General features: G+C 36.5%; 1 protein-coding gene across 6 annotated transcripts in view; it reads right to left on the bottom strand.

The window, feature by feature from the left end:
* The window catches only part of Cdh18 (cadherin 18), an 867,298-nt gene that overhangs the window by 180,737 nt on the left and 674,003 nt on the right, over positions 1 to 12,558 (bottom strand). For all 6 annotated transcript variants that reach the window (XM_029470125.1, XM_029470124.1, XM_029470126.1 and 3 more), the window contains one exon: positions 10,771 to 10,890. In XM_029470125.1, coding sequence (XP_029325985.1) covers positions 10,771 to 10,890 — 120 coding nt within the window. The remainder of the gene's footprint in view (positions 1 to 10,770; positions 10,891 to 12,558) is intronic.

Genomic DNA, 12,558 nt, shown 5'->3' with positions numbered 1-12,558 from the left:
TTCCCAAATTAATACATATGTGGTGGTGAGGGAAATGGACTCTCCAATTAATGGAGGAAACAAAACCCTACACTGACCTATAAAATTACCAAATGAAGTGTCCAGGTCTGGTAATGGGTTATAGCCAAATGAATTGACTAAAGGCGACCAAATAGGAACCCTGTATTCTTGCAGTCTATTGCCAAGGAAGTTCATTGCTACCCAAAATTTAAGGGTAAGGTCCTATTTGCTGAAGACAACATTTACAAAACTCAATGAATATGGAAAAAGTTATGCTGGTAGACAACCTAGAGCTTTCATCTCTACTGGGGTAGTCTGCACGCTACTGGAATAGAAGAGTAAACACCATACAGTCATAAAACCTTCTGTCCATAATAATGTGCTGCTACTACAGTGGTGGAATGCAGAATGTGATAGCAATTATTCTGGCAAGTTTTAATCAACTTGACAAAGAAATAGTCCATCCTAAATTAGTGATTAGTGATGGAGGGCTCAGTCCATTGTGTGTGTGTGTGTGTGTGTGTGTGTGTGTGTGTGTGTAACCTGCCTGGCTTGTTGTCATGATTTCTATGAGAAAACAACTATGAAAAGCTATGAAGAACAAGCCAGAAAGCAGCTTCCCCCTGTAGCCTGCTCCTAGAAATAGTGACCATAACTCAGAAAGTAACAAACCAATATCGGACTGAATTGAAGCTGTATACCATGAGCCAGAGTCCCTTACTGAAATAGTTCAGTGGACTCAGAACCTGAGACCAAAAGACAGGGACCAAAGGGAAATCAAATACTTCTGTTCTGCTAAAGAAATGAGCCATAACATGACTCATATTGACATCCTGCTATAGTTAAAGATCAGGGCCTTCCTCTGCAGTCCTCAGAGATGCCTCTTCCTTCTCCTGAAGCATTTGGTAACAAATACAGAGACAAAGTGTGGAGAGTAAGAGACCTTGGAACATTCAGTATTAAATGAGGGGTCTCCATGAACTCCTTTCCCTCAGGGCTCAGAAAACCTTACAGAAAAGGAGCCAGAAGGATGGTAATAGCTAGAGATGATGGAGGACAGGAAAGAAACAAGGCCTTCCAGACATAGCAAGGCAAGTCCACAAATTCACTCAAAGATTGTGGCACTATGCACAGGTCCTGCACAGGTCTAGGCGAGATGGACTCCAGGGACATGGACACTAGCCCTCATCCATAACCCAGAAGGTATTTCTAATTGAGAAGCAATCAAATCACAAATGAGTTTTGATCTACTAGAGTCTCACTGGGAAACAATCCACTCTTCTTTTTTTAAGATTTATTTTATTTATTATATGTAACTACACTGTAGCTGTGTTCAGACACCAGAAGAGGGAATCAAATTTTGATACAGATGGTTTTGAGCCACCACGTGGTTGCTGGGATTTGAACTCAGGAGCTCTGGAAGAGCAGTCAATGCTCTTAACCGCTGAGCCATCTCTCCAGCCCCAAGAATCCACTCTTAAGGGCAGGCTGCACTCAGAGCAGTTGGACAACAGCTTGACTGCTCCAGTTTAGACCCAACAGCTGAAGGCCTCCTAGGACATCTATTGCAGCCAATTCAACAGATCAGCAGCTTCTCTGTCCCTCTGAAGAGTCCCAAAATGGAAGGTCCCACAGGTGGTCTGATACAGCCAAGGCTGCAGGCATATGAGGAAACCTGAAGCAACCCAGAGAAAAAAGAGGCAGACTCCAGACAGTCACATAGACCAACAAACACCAGGGATATCCAGATAGCGAAAGGCAAGCACAAGACCATAAGCAACAGAAGCCAATATATGTGGGCATCATCAGAAACCAGCTCTCCCACCACAGCAAGCCCTGAATACACAAACACATCTGAAAACCAGGAAGCTGATCTAAAATCCTATCTCATGCATCTAATAGAGTACTTTAAGGAGGATATAAAAAACTTACTGAGAGAAATACAGGAAAACACAGGTAAACAGCTGAAGGGATTGGAAAAAGAAATCCAAGACCTAAAAGTAGATGTATAAAGGATAAAGAAAACACAAATGGAGGCAAATGAGGAAATGGAGAACCTAGGAAAGAGGTCAGGAATCACAGATGTAAGTATCACCAACAGAATACAAGAGATAGAAGAGAGAATCTCAGGTGTAGAAGATACCATAGAAGAGATCGATACAACTGTATAAGAAAATTCAAAACATAAAATCTCCTAACCCAAAGCATTCAAGAAATTTAGGACACATTGAAAAGACCAAATCTAAGAGTAATTGGAATAGAGAACAAAGATTCCCAGCTCAAAGAACCTGAAAATGTCTTCAACAAAATCATAGAAGAAAATATCCCCAACTTAAAGAAAGAGATGGACATAAAGGTACATGAAGCCTATAAAACACCAAATAAATGGTACCAGAAAAGAAAACCCTCTTGTCACATTATAATTAAAGCTCTAAGTGCTCAGAACAAAGAAAGAATATTAAAAGCTGCAAGGGAAAAAAGCTAAGTAACATACAAAGGTATACCTATCAGAATTACACCAGACTTCTCAATAGAGACTATGAAAGCCAGAAGATCATGGTCAGAGTTCATACAGACTCTAAGAGAACACAAATGCCATCAAAATTATCAATCAACAGAGACGGAGAAACCAAAATATTTCAGGACAAAACCAAATTCAGACAGTATCTAAATTCAGTATCTGTATGCACCTAGGCTAAATATTTCTTTTATACAATGCAGTCAATCTTTTTTTTTCCCCATTCCAGGTGACACTACTCCAAATACATACACACCCATTATTTAATGTTATTGAAGTTTTATTAATCTTAAACAATAAACAGGATACAGATCATTGGTGAACGCCTGTTTTTTGTCAGATACTTTGTGTACTGGCTGGTTTTGTGTCAACTTGACACAAGCTGGAGTTATCACAGAGAAAGAAGCTGCAGGTAAGAAAAAGCCTCCATGAGATTGATAGAACCTAGTGGGGAAACCCCCATTCAATTCCCGATTCAGCGTGCAACCAAAGAATCACGAAAAGACCGTATTGATGTAAATACATGATGTAGTTTAATGAAGGAGCTCCAGACTGACATGCATCCCACACAAGAGATAATGGATGTCAGCCACGAGGCTTGAAAGCTAGGGGTTTTTATGGGGTAAAGGGCTCAGGGGTGGGGAATTCAGCATAGCAACACACTATTGGCTTATTCAAACATCAGCAGAAAAATTACATGTATGTGCAGATTAGGGTGTCAGAGTTCTGTGAGTTGGATGTTTATTAATGCTAGCAGAGTATCTGGTCAATTTGACTCCATTCAGATAGCCCTATTATGTCCTCACATTCCTCTTTATCTTTATGGTCAAGCTGTTCCCAGGAATGTTTTAACTATGGGGCATGCCCGGGTTTGTTTTTCTTTATTCTCAGTCCCAGGCAGCCTCTAGGCTCACAGACAACCAGCAATTTCTCAGTACTTTATATGACTTACAGGTCTTGAGATTTCATCTTTCTTTCAAGATCCAGCTGTGTGGCATTTTCTCAATTAGTGATCAACATGGGAGGGCTCATTTTCGGTGTTGCCATCCCTGGGCTGGTAGTCCTGGGTTCTATAAGAGAGCAGGCTGAGCAAGCCAGGGGAAGCAAGCCAGTAAAGAACATCCCTCCATGGCTACTGCATCAGCTCCTGCTTCCTGACCTGCTTGAGTTCCAGTCCTGACTTCAAATGATGATAAACAGCAATGTGGAAGTGTAATGCAGATAGGCATCACCATTATAAATTTATATACAGAGAAACTAGAATGTAAATTTTCTGGAATGTGAATAATTTAGTAAATATTAAGTTGCACATTTGTATCAATGCATGAATTGTCTCCAAAATGATTTTTAAAAAGTGTATTTCTTTTAAGATATTATAAACTTAAATTCACATTGATGTCATATTGAATGGTTAAAATAAATTAATTGTAAGGAGAAATTCTTGAGAGCCAATTGATTTTCATCACTGCATGTTTAATATGCTATACATCAGTAATTAATGATATGATGTGAGTCTTTGGTACTATAGATTAAAACTAAATAGAAAGCTCTATAATATATGAGGGAGAATCCTGTGCAAAATGTAATTGCTACAGAAGTGTGAGAGTAACAAGAAGTTTGCTATTCAGTGTTTTTTTTTATTTAACATTAAACAGCAAACAACATTTAAGTGCTAAACCACACTATGAATGCTAAAAGCAAGTGTATGTACTTCTCTGTATAAAACTAATGTAAAGCATTAAAACTACTTTACTTTCATACACCTGAATATTAAACATGATATGTGTAAATTCAATATTTTCATCTGCCTACATGTTATAAATAAACATGCTTGCCAAAATGAATATATATATATATATATATATATAAAATGAGATGATACAAAATTTACAATTCATCTTTATAGAGTAAAAATTAAAACAGAAACAAAACTGTTTGACCATTTTATTTAGCAAGTATCAAAAGCCAACTGTATCATGTATTCAAATATATGAATGACATGATTGTAGATTGACAGAATATATTCAGCACATTTTAATAAAGTATACATCCATCTCACCTCACATGTGGTAAGCATGTGGTGAAAAGTTCTTAAGTTATTCTTTATTGCTGACTTCTGTTTGTATTTGGATTTTTACATTTCCTCAATTGATCATCGGGAGAATTGAATTCGTTTGTGGCACAGACATATCTTGCGTGCTTTCATGGAAAATAACATGGTATCCCTTCTGTTGCTAGTTGTGAAAACTCCAGTAAAAAGAAACATTAGGTCACTAACAACGTAAGGACCAGAAATAGAATTCCTTCCCAATTAAAGCCGGAAGACTTCTGCTGGATATAATACTTAAGATTCTGCTCCTAAGGCACTAGAATGATTTCTTCTCGATTTCTGCTTCTTCAGACTAAATACTGAAATTCGATTCTATGTGAAGCCAATGGATTATTCAGCTACTGCTCTGTGCATCTGAAAGGAGCACGGACATCTTTAGCATAATGTTTATTTCTAATGATGTCTACACTAAATGACAAGACTGGACTGAGATCTCTACTGGTAGAGACAATGATACTTCCACATTGCTCTCTAATAAGATACTCCAACTACAACATATTTCACAAGTATTTGAAGCTAAGACGAAAGGATAGACCATCCAAAGACTATCCCACCCGGAGATCCATCCCATAATCAGCCACCAAACCCAGACACTATTGTACATGCCAGCAAGATTTTGCTGAAAGGACCCTGATACAGCTGTCTTGTGTGAAACTATACCAGTGCCTGGCAAACACAGAAGTGGATGCTCACAGTCATCTATTGCATGGAACACAGGGCCCCCAATGGAGGAACTTGAGAACATACTAAAGGAGCTGAAGGGGTCTGCAACCTTCTCGGTGGAACAACAATATGAACTATCCAGTACCCCCAGAGCTCGTGTCTCTAGCTGCATATGTATCAGAAGATGGCCTAGTTGGTCATCATTGGAAAGAGAGGCCCCTTGGTCTTGCAAAATTTATAATCCCCAGTACAGGGAAATGCCAGGGCCAAGAAGTAGGAGTGGGTAGGTAGGGGAGCAGGGAGGGGGGAGGGTATAGGGGACTTTAAGGATTATTTTGAAATGTAAATGAAGAAAATATCAAAAAAAATTTGAACAAAACAAAACAAAAGAATTCCTGCTTGCTATAATGATAAACATTACTACATGAATGCTTTATTTATATAAATATGTCATAGATAGTATACTTTTTGATATTTTGTTGCAATAAGCTTTTCTACTTTTCAAGTGGTAACTCGTGCTTAAAATATTACTTTAGTAGGTATTCTTCAGTTGTCTTATATACCGAGGAAAATCATGCCAATTATAATAAGGGCAACACAGTTTATAAGTTATTCATAGGAGTTTGGGTTCACAATACAAAGTAATGGACTTCAGTTTAAATTTCAATATGTTATTAAAATATTGATGTAATATGTTTAATATGTAATATTAAAATATCAATGAATATGTAATTATGGATCATAATTCATATCTTTGGATACAGGCATTAGAGCAGGATTTCTCAAAAAGAAAAACAGTTTCTTTGAAACTCATTGTTATAAAGTCAAGGTGAATACCAAGATGGAACCTATTATGTAACAAATGTAAGGAACTACAAGTAGAAACTTTAATGATAAGCACTGAAATCTCAATGTTACTTGGCCACAAAAGTTATGCATTATAATTGCTCTTTAATAAAAGTAATTGGAAATATGTTGAGATGAATCATTGAATTAGAAGAAAGGAATTAAATAGAACTCTTAAAGCACACCTTTGTAAATGACTAGTACTGCCATGCTTCTTCTTATATTTTTTTCAAGTCAGGGTTTCTATGTGTTTCCTGGCTGTCATGGAACTCACTCTCTAGATCAGGCTGGCCTCGAACTCAGAAATCTGCCTGCCTCTGCCTCCCAAGTGCTGGGATCAAAGGTGTGCACCCCTACTGTCCGGCACTGCCATGCTTCTTATAGAACATCTGTTGTAACACCTGATTCTCTAATTTTCACTGTCTGTTTAGATTATATGCCAGGTATTTTGAAGCACAATTGCAACTATATCCATTTGTTCTGAACATGTTTAATTATAAGTTAATAATATTTTTAAGCATAAGAACCCCAAAAGTGGAAGCTGTGAAGAGAATAGGGGATATTTATCTTAGAACTCTCCTTAGCACTTTGTGCAATAACTGCCTAATGCCAAGTGTTACTTTCTACATACTTTATTTCATTGCTGACATCACATGTAGGAAAAAGACCCACAGGTTTCATGATGCTTTAACCAGAAGAAAAGATAATATGAACACAAACCATTATAGACACATGCATTTCATTTATCACATTACACATTCTGAAGAAAAGAAAAAGGTGCACACCTAATAGAATTCTATACATTAGAAACTGTATTAGAGTCTATTTATACTTGACATAAAATTCTGTCTTAGTTTCTTGTCTTACCTGTTAAGATATAGAATTCTACCCAAATTCTAATTGTGTTTAAGTGTTATGCCACTGAAGGCATGCTGACGAGAACTGCTATAAAACCCAAATTAAAGCAGCCTACACAGGCAGAGGAACATCACCCTCAAAGTCTGCTTTTCCTACACAAGTTCCTACTGACCCTCATTTGCATGGATTCGCATGTATATGTTTGCAACTGTTCATACAGTATGACACATGCATAAATTTAACATTTGTTAACTAATAATAGGCATAATGAGATCACTATTATTTTAAATATAATTTATACCTTTATTTATGTTTATTATTAAGTAAATAAGATATTTTCTTATAGGTAAGCATTTGACATACAGAACATTAATGAGCTGAAGATTTATCTAGGTATGCATGTGTATGTACACACAGATGTGTGTGCATAATACAAAACAGCATTTTATATGATTACTTCTTCCATCTAAAGACATGTCTTTAAAATAGAAATGAACTTTTCTTGTATTTAGCAAAAACATGATTTAGAGAAAACAAGACAATGAGAACCATTTATATCAAATAGTAAGGTAGTGTAGATTTTAAACAGTTTTCAGTTGAACAGTAATGTACATAACACTACACTGGCATATATGGTTTTACTTGCAACATTTTAAAACCAGTTTGATGAGAATTCTTCCCTATTTACTAATATCTTGAAACTACAATAATTTGAATGTCACACAATTTATATATTAATGGTGTTTGTTTATAATGTTTACCTTTTAAGTTCATCATTCAAATATTTCATCTGCACTATAATTAATTTTCTCAAAACATGTGAATACATAAGTGCTTTCACGTGCACTGGTTTTTCACCTACACCTGTCTCATTGAATGTAGGCTCCACATAACTTCCTTTGGAAAATGTAGACATACAGAATTTTTCAAGTCTGCTTCTGGCAGTGAATTTGAATGCTGGAACACCTTATGGAAAGGAAGGCATATTGCCTAGTCAATTTCTATTCTACACATGATAATAAAATCCAATCACAAGTATGTAGTTGCACTAGGTCCTGAAAGTGTGCTTAAGACCTGACTCTCTTTAGCGGTATGTACTTTACTATATATAATTATCAGAAACAGACATGAATTAAACCTTTCAGCTAAAGAAGAATCGCTTTCACAAACAAAACCCTTATTACTAGTCATGAGAAACTTTTTTTGAATAGTTGACCAGGGTAGTCTAAGTAACTGTCTAAAAATATAGACTCTTAACACCCCACTTGGTTTTCTCTTGAGGGATTTAAGGTAAACCCTTATTGTTGAAGACATTGCATACTCATAAGACAGTACTCTGATGTTTACGGTATATCTGACATGAATACCTCCTTCCTGCAATGTATTCTCCAAGGAACCAAAAATTACTCTGCAAACTTTCAAACTTGTCCAATCCAAATGCAAAAATTATGAATCACAGCAATGACCAACATGGCAAGATATCTATAAGGGTAAAGGTAGTGACAATTCCTTCATAGTATCTAACAGCAGTCTAATGGGACTGAAGCTCAGACAACAGGAGGGAAAACATGCCTGGTGCTAGAAATATAGTCAACTTCCCAGGGCTAGATAGGTCATGGACTTTAGAAAGTAAACTGCTCCCATGAATTTGCTAGACCAGTGTAACTTCCTATTATATTCTTAATCTTATTCTTATAGGCATAGAAAAGCGCATATGTCTTCCCACCATTAAAAATGGCTTGTATTTACAGCAAAGAGATATAATCACAGCACCCATAAGTTGACACAATACACAGATCACCAGATCTTGGGGGAACCCAGCCTGAATGGTGACATTGACTATTACAGTTCATGTGTCTATGGCGAGGGGAACAATTCCTTAAAGGGTGTAAATGACTGTTAGAGATTGAATATCAGGAATCATGATGTGAAAGACCCTCTAAGAAATAACTTCATAAACAATAAGCATGCTAATGTGGAACAGGAAAATTGTATGTGTTCCCTCTCTTAGGCAAAAGCAACCAAACAACCAAACAAACGAGTAATTACTCAATCAACCAGTCAAACAAAAATACTAGAGGCAAATAATGGTTGATGCAAGAGGGAGAGTTAGGCCCTCCCATGATTGAGCCCCTTGATCATGAATGAGCCCTCTTAATTAGTTAACCAATACAGAGTTGTCAGAGATAAAACACACACATACACAGAGAGAGAGAGAGAGAGAGAGAGAGAGAGAGAGAGAGAGAGAGACAGAGAGACAGAGAGACAGAGAGACAGAGAGACAGACAGAGACAGAGACACAGAGACAGAGACACAGAGACAGACAGAGACACAGAAGGGAGATGTTTGTTAATACATATACATAAACATACACATGTCTGTAACAATAATAGTAACAATAATAATGAAGAAAATGTATCAATTTACTGGGAATTGAGGAAGAAGCACTGGAAGCGTTGGTACAAGGAACCTGGGGATAACAGGTTGGAGAAAAGGGGGGAAATGATACTATTATAAATTTAATTATAAATGTGCTAAATAAATAATAATTGATTTCTTACTGGCTATGTAATGTAATGTTTAAAAGGCGACATTTATGAGCAGGTGTATCTTCCATGGTCATAGCTACAGGACTCTTAATTTTCCATAAAGGTCCTATGTTAACTGAGTCAGAGTGCATCCATGACAATCCCAGGTTAACTGTAACAGAGTGCATCCATGAAGATTCTCTGTTAACTGAGAGTGCACCATCCATAAAGGATCTGCATTAACCCATATACAGTACATCCATGAACATCCCATGTTAAAGGATCTGCATTAACTAAGTCACAGTACATCCATGAAGAGCCCATGTTAACAGTGAAAGAGTGCATCTAGTTTGATCATAATCAACCTAGGTGCCTGCTAGAACCTCCCAGGTATCTTTTCTTTCACAATGTATTTTGAAATTCTTTAAAATTTGAATCCCAAGAGTCACATGTTAAATATTAAACATTTCCTTAGTTGGAAACAGGCATTTAGTTCACTTATGTTATCATGAAGAAACCACTTAGCCAGGACATGTGCTGTGTATGTCTTCTCTAGCAGAATGATAAAGCAAAAGGCTCTGAAGTTCTGTTAGTTCAAATGATGGGATGAAATATGTCAATATTTACCAAAATGAAGAAAGAGGAGAGAATTCATATGTTTCTCTAAGTTTTTTTTTAAAGAGGACATTTAAGAATGTGGGTTATTATCTTAATTTCTTTAATTAAATATTAGATGGCTGAAAGAATTTCTAATTCCAAAAAGTTAATCCAAAGAGAAGACATAGAAGTAGTTCATGGTAATGTGTATCATTATTGATATTTAGTTTGCATATATACATAAACACATACTTTCATGTATTCATGAGTAACAGGGCATATATTTAACAACCAAATTATTAAAAAGTATTAGAAATTGTAATAAATAATTTGCAATCTTTGATATACAATTAAAAGTAATATATAAACCAAGACATGTTTGGAAAGTTTATTCTATTAATATAATATTCAATATCTCTTTTATAAAGAATGTGTTTTAAATGTTATAGAAACATTCAATGGTAAATTTCAATTGGTATGAATAACAGAAATAAACAGTTATCTTTATATTTAAACTGCTTTAGAAAAATAGCTGTAAATTTAATGGCATTTAATGTCGCTAATTATGGGAAAAACAGTAAACAGAAAAGAGAGTCATTTTGTTTCATTGCCGGAATTGCTTGCACACTGTGGTACACAAATGCACTAACCTGTTTTAGGATCTACAGAGAAATAAGGTTGTCCTTGCAGGATACTGTAAACAACTCGAGCACTGTTTCCATAGGTGGGGTCATCTGCATCTGTAGCTGTCACCTGCAGAACAGAGGTACCTGTGCATTCAGGAAAACAAATTTTAGTGTGTGATGGTATTTAGCACAGAACTCATTTGAACACAATTAAAGGGGGTTGATGCAATTTCAATGCAATTTCCTATGTCCTATAAAATGTAATTCTCCTTTTAAGATTCCTTTTTGTTTTAATTTTTACTTATTTGCATGTGTGTGTATATGTAGTGGTACCCCCCCCCAAAAAAAAAAAAAAAAAACCAGAAGATGGCATTGGATACTTGGGACCTTGTGTTACAGGCAGTTTTGAGCAGCCCAACATAGGTCAAACTAAACTCAGGTCATCTAGAATGGCAGCCAATACTCTTGGAAACTGAGGCACTTGTCCAGCCCCCTAGAAATTACTTCTTAAATTTATGTTACAAATATATGGTTTATCTTCTCCACGGGCTATCAAGAACATAGGACCTCAAATTAAAAAGAGTTCCGTGGCCGGGCGTGGTGGCGCACGCCTTTAATCCCAGCACTCGGGAGGCAGAGGCAGGCAGATTTCTGAGTTCAAGGCCAGCCTGGTCTACAAAGTGAGTTCCAGGACAGCCAGAGCTACACAGAGAAACCCTGTCTCGAAAAACCACAAAAAAAAAAAAAAAAAAAAGAGTTCCGTGATGTTGCATTATGGCCACACTAGACTGTTCTTGGGGATAACACGGCACTGAAAACAGTTGCCTCCTATGTCGAGTTTCTGCTGCTGTGAGACAAAATGCTTCTGTTCGGTAAGCCACCTGTTTACAGAACAGTGCAACACTGAGTGCAGGGTATTGCAGTTTCTGGTGAATGAATGGCACTGTCCTCATCATTGACAGTTGAATTTCATCAAGACTCTAATCTTAAAAACCAGGAAGGAAAGAATAAATAATTCTCTATGATATTTAGTACCAACCACATTGCTGAGTGAGATAAAGTAAAGGTGAATACTGTCATGTGTTGATTGAATATGGTTCAGATTAGTAGTTTTGGAGAATCAAATATGATTAGTGCCCCACTAATAGACATTGTAAAAGAAATTAATGTGTCAGTTATATTCATCATTTTAATAAACAACATTATTTTCCTTTAAAAGTTTATATGATAAAAATCAAGTTTTTGTTTAATTCTTATTGTTTTTATATTCATTTTATGCACATGCCAGGCAGCAAGTAAGTGGAGGTGAGACCGTAAGTGTGAGAAATGCTTCCATCAGCATTTCTTGCTGTCAATAAATATCCTCTCGCAGTGGACCCAGCAATTCCTTCACTTAAACTTTGTACCATTGTGTCAATGGTATAAAGGAATTTCCAATATCCAAAGGAAGATATGTAGAATAAGGACTAAAATTGAACCAGTCTGTCAGAATATTGAATAAGGAATCTAATACTCTGGGAATTATTTTGCTTTCACTAATACCTGTTATGCCTACATCACATTCGCTGCCACACTTATTTTTCCTTGAAGAAATCCTGCCCAAGGGTACGGAAACATGTGCCTCTTGCAGAGTACTTCTATTGAAGACATCAACTCTGGAGACACTGTACTCTAAAGTACATAAGCCATTTCTCACGCAGGGTTTTGTTCTGTCTTTCCTGTGGCACATTCTTGCTGTTCACAGTCTGGGGATTAGTTCCTCTCAGCTGATGTTTTAAACAAATCTGAACATATTTAAATATGTGAAAAAGG

This window comes from Mus caroli, chromosome 15, assembly GCF_900094665.2.
Source record: "Mus caroli chromosome 15, CAROLI_EIJ_v1.1, whole genome shotgun sequence".
In the NCBI taxonomy this organism is placed as follows: Eukaryota; Metazoa; Chordata; class Mammalia; order Rodentia; family Muridae; genus Mus; species Mus caroli.
This window is presented reverse-complemented; position numbering and strand designations above follow the sequence as displayed.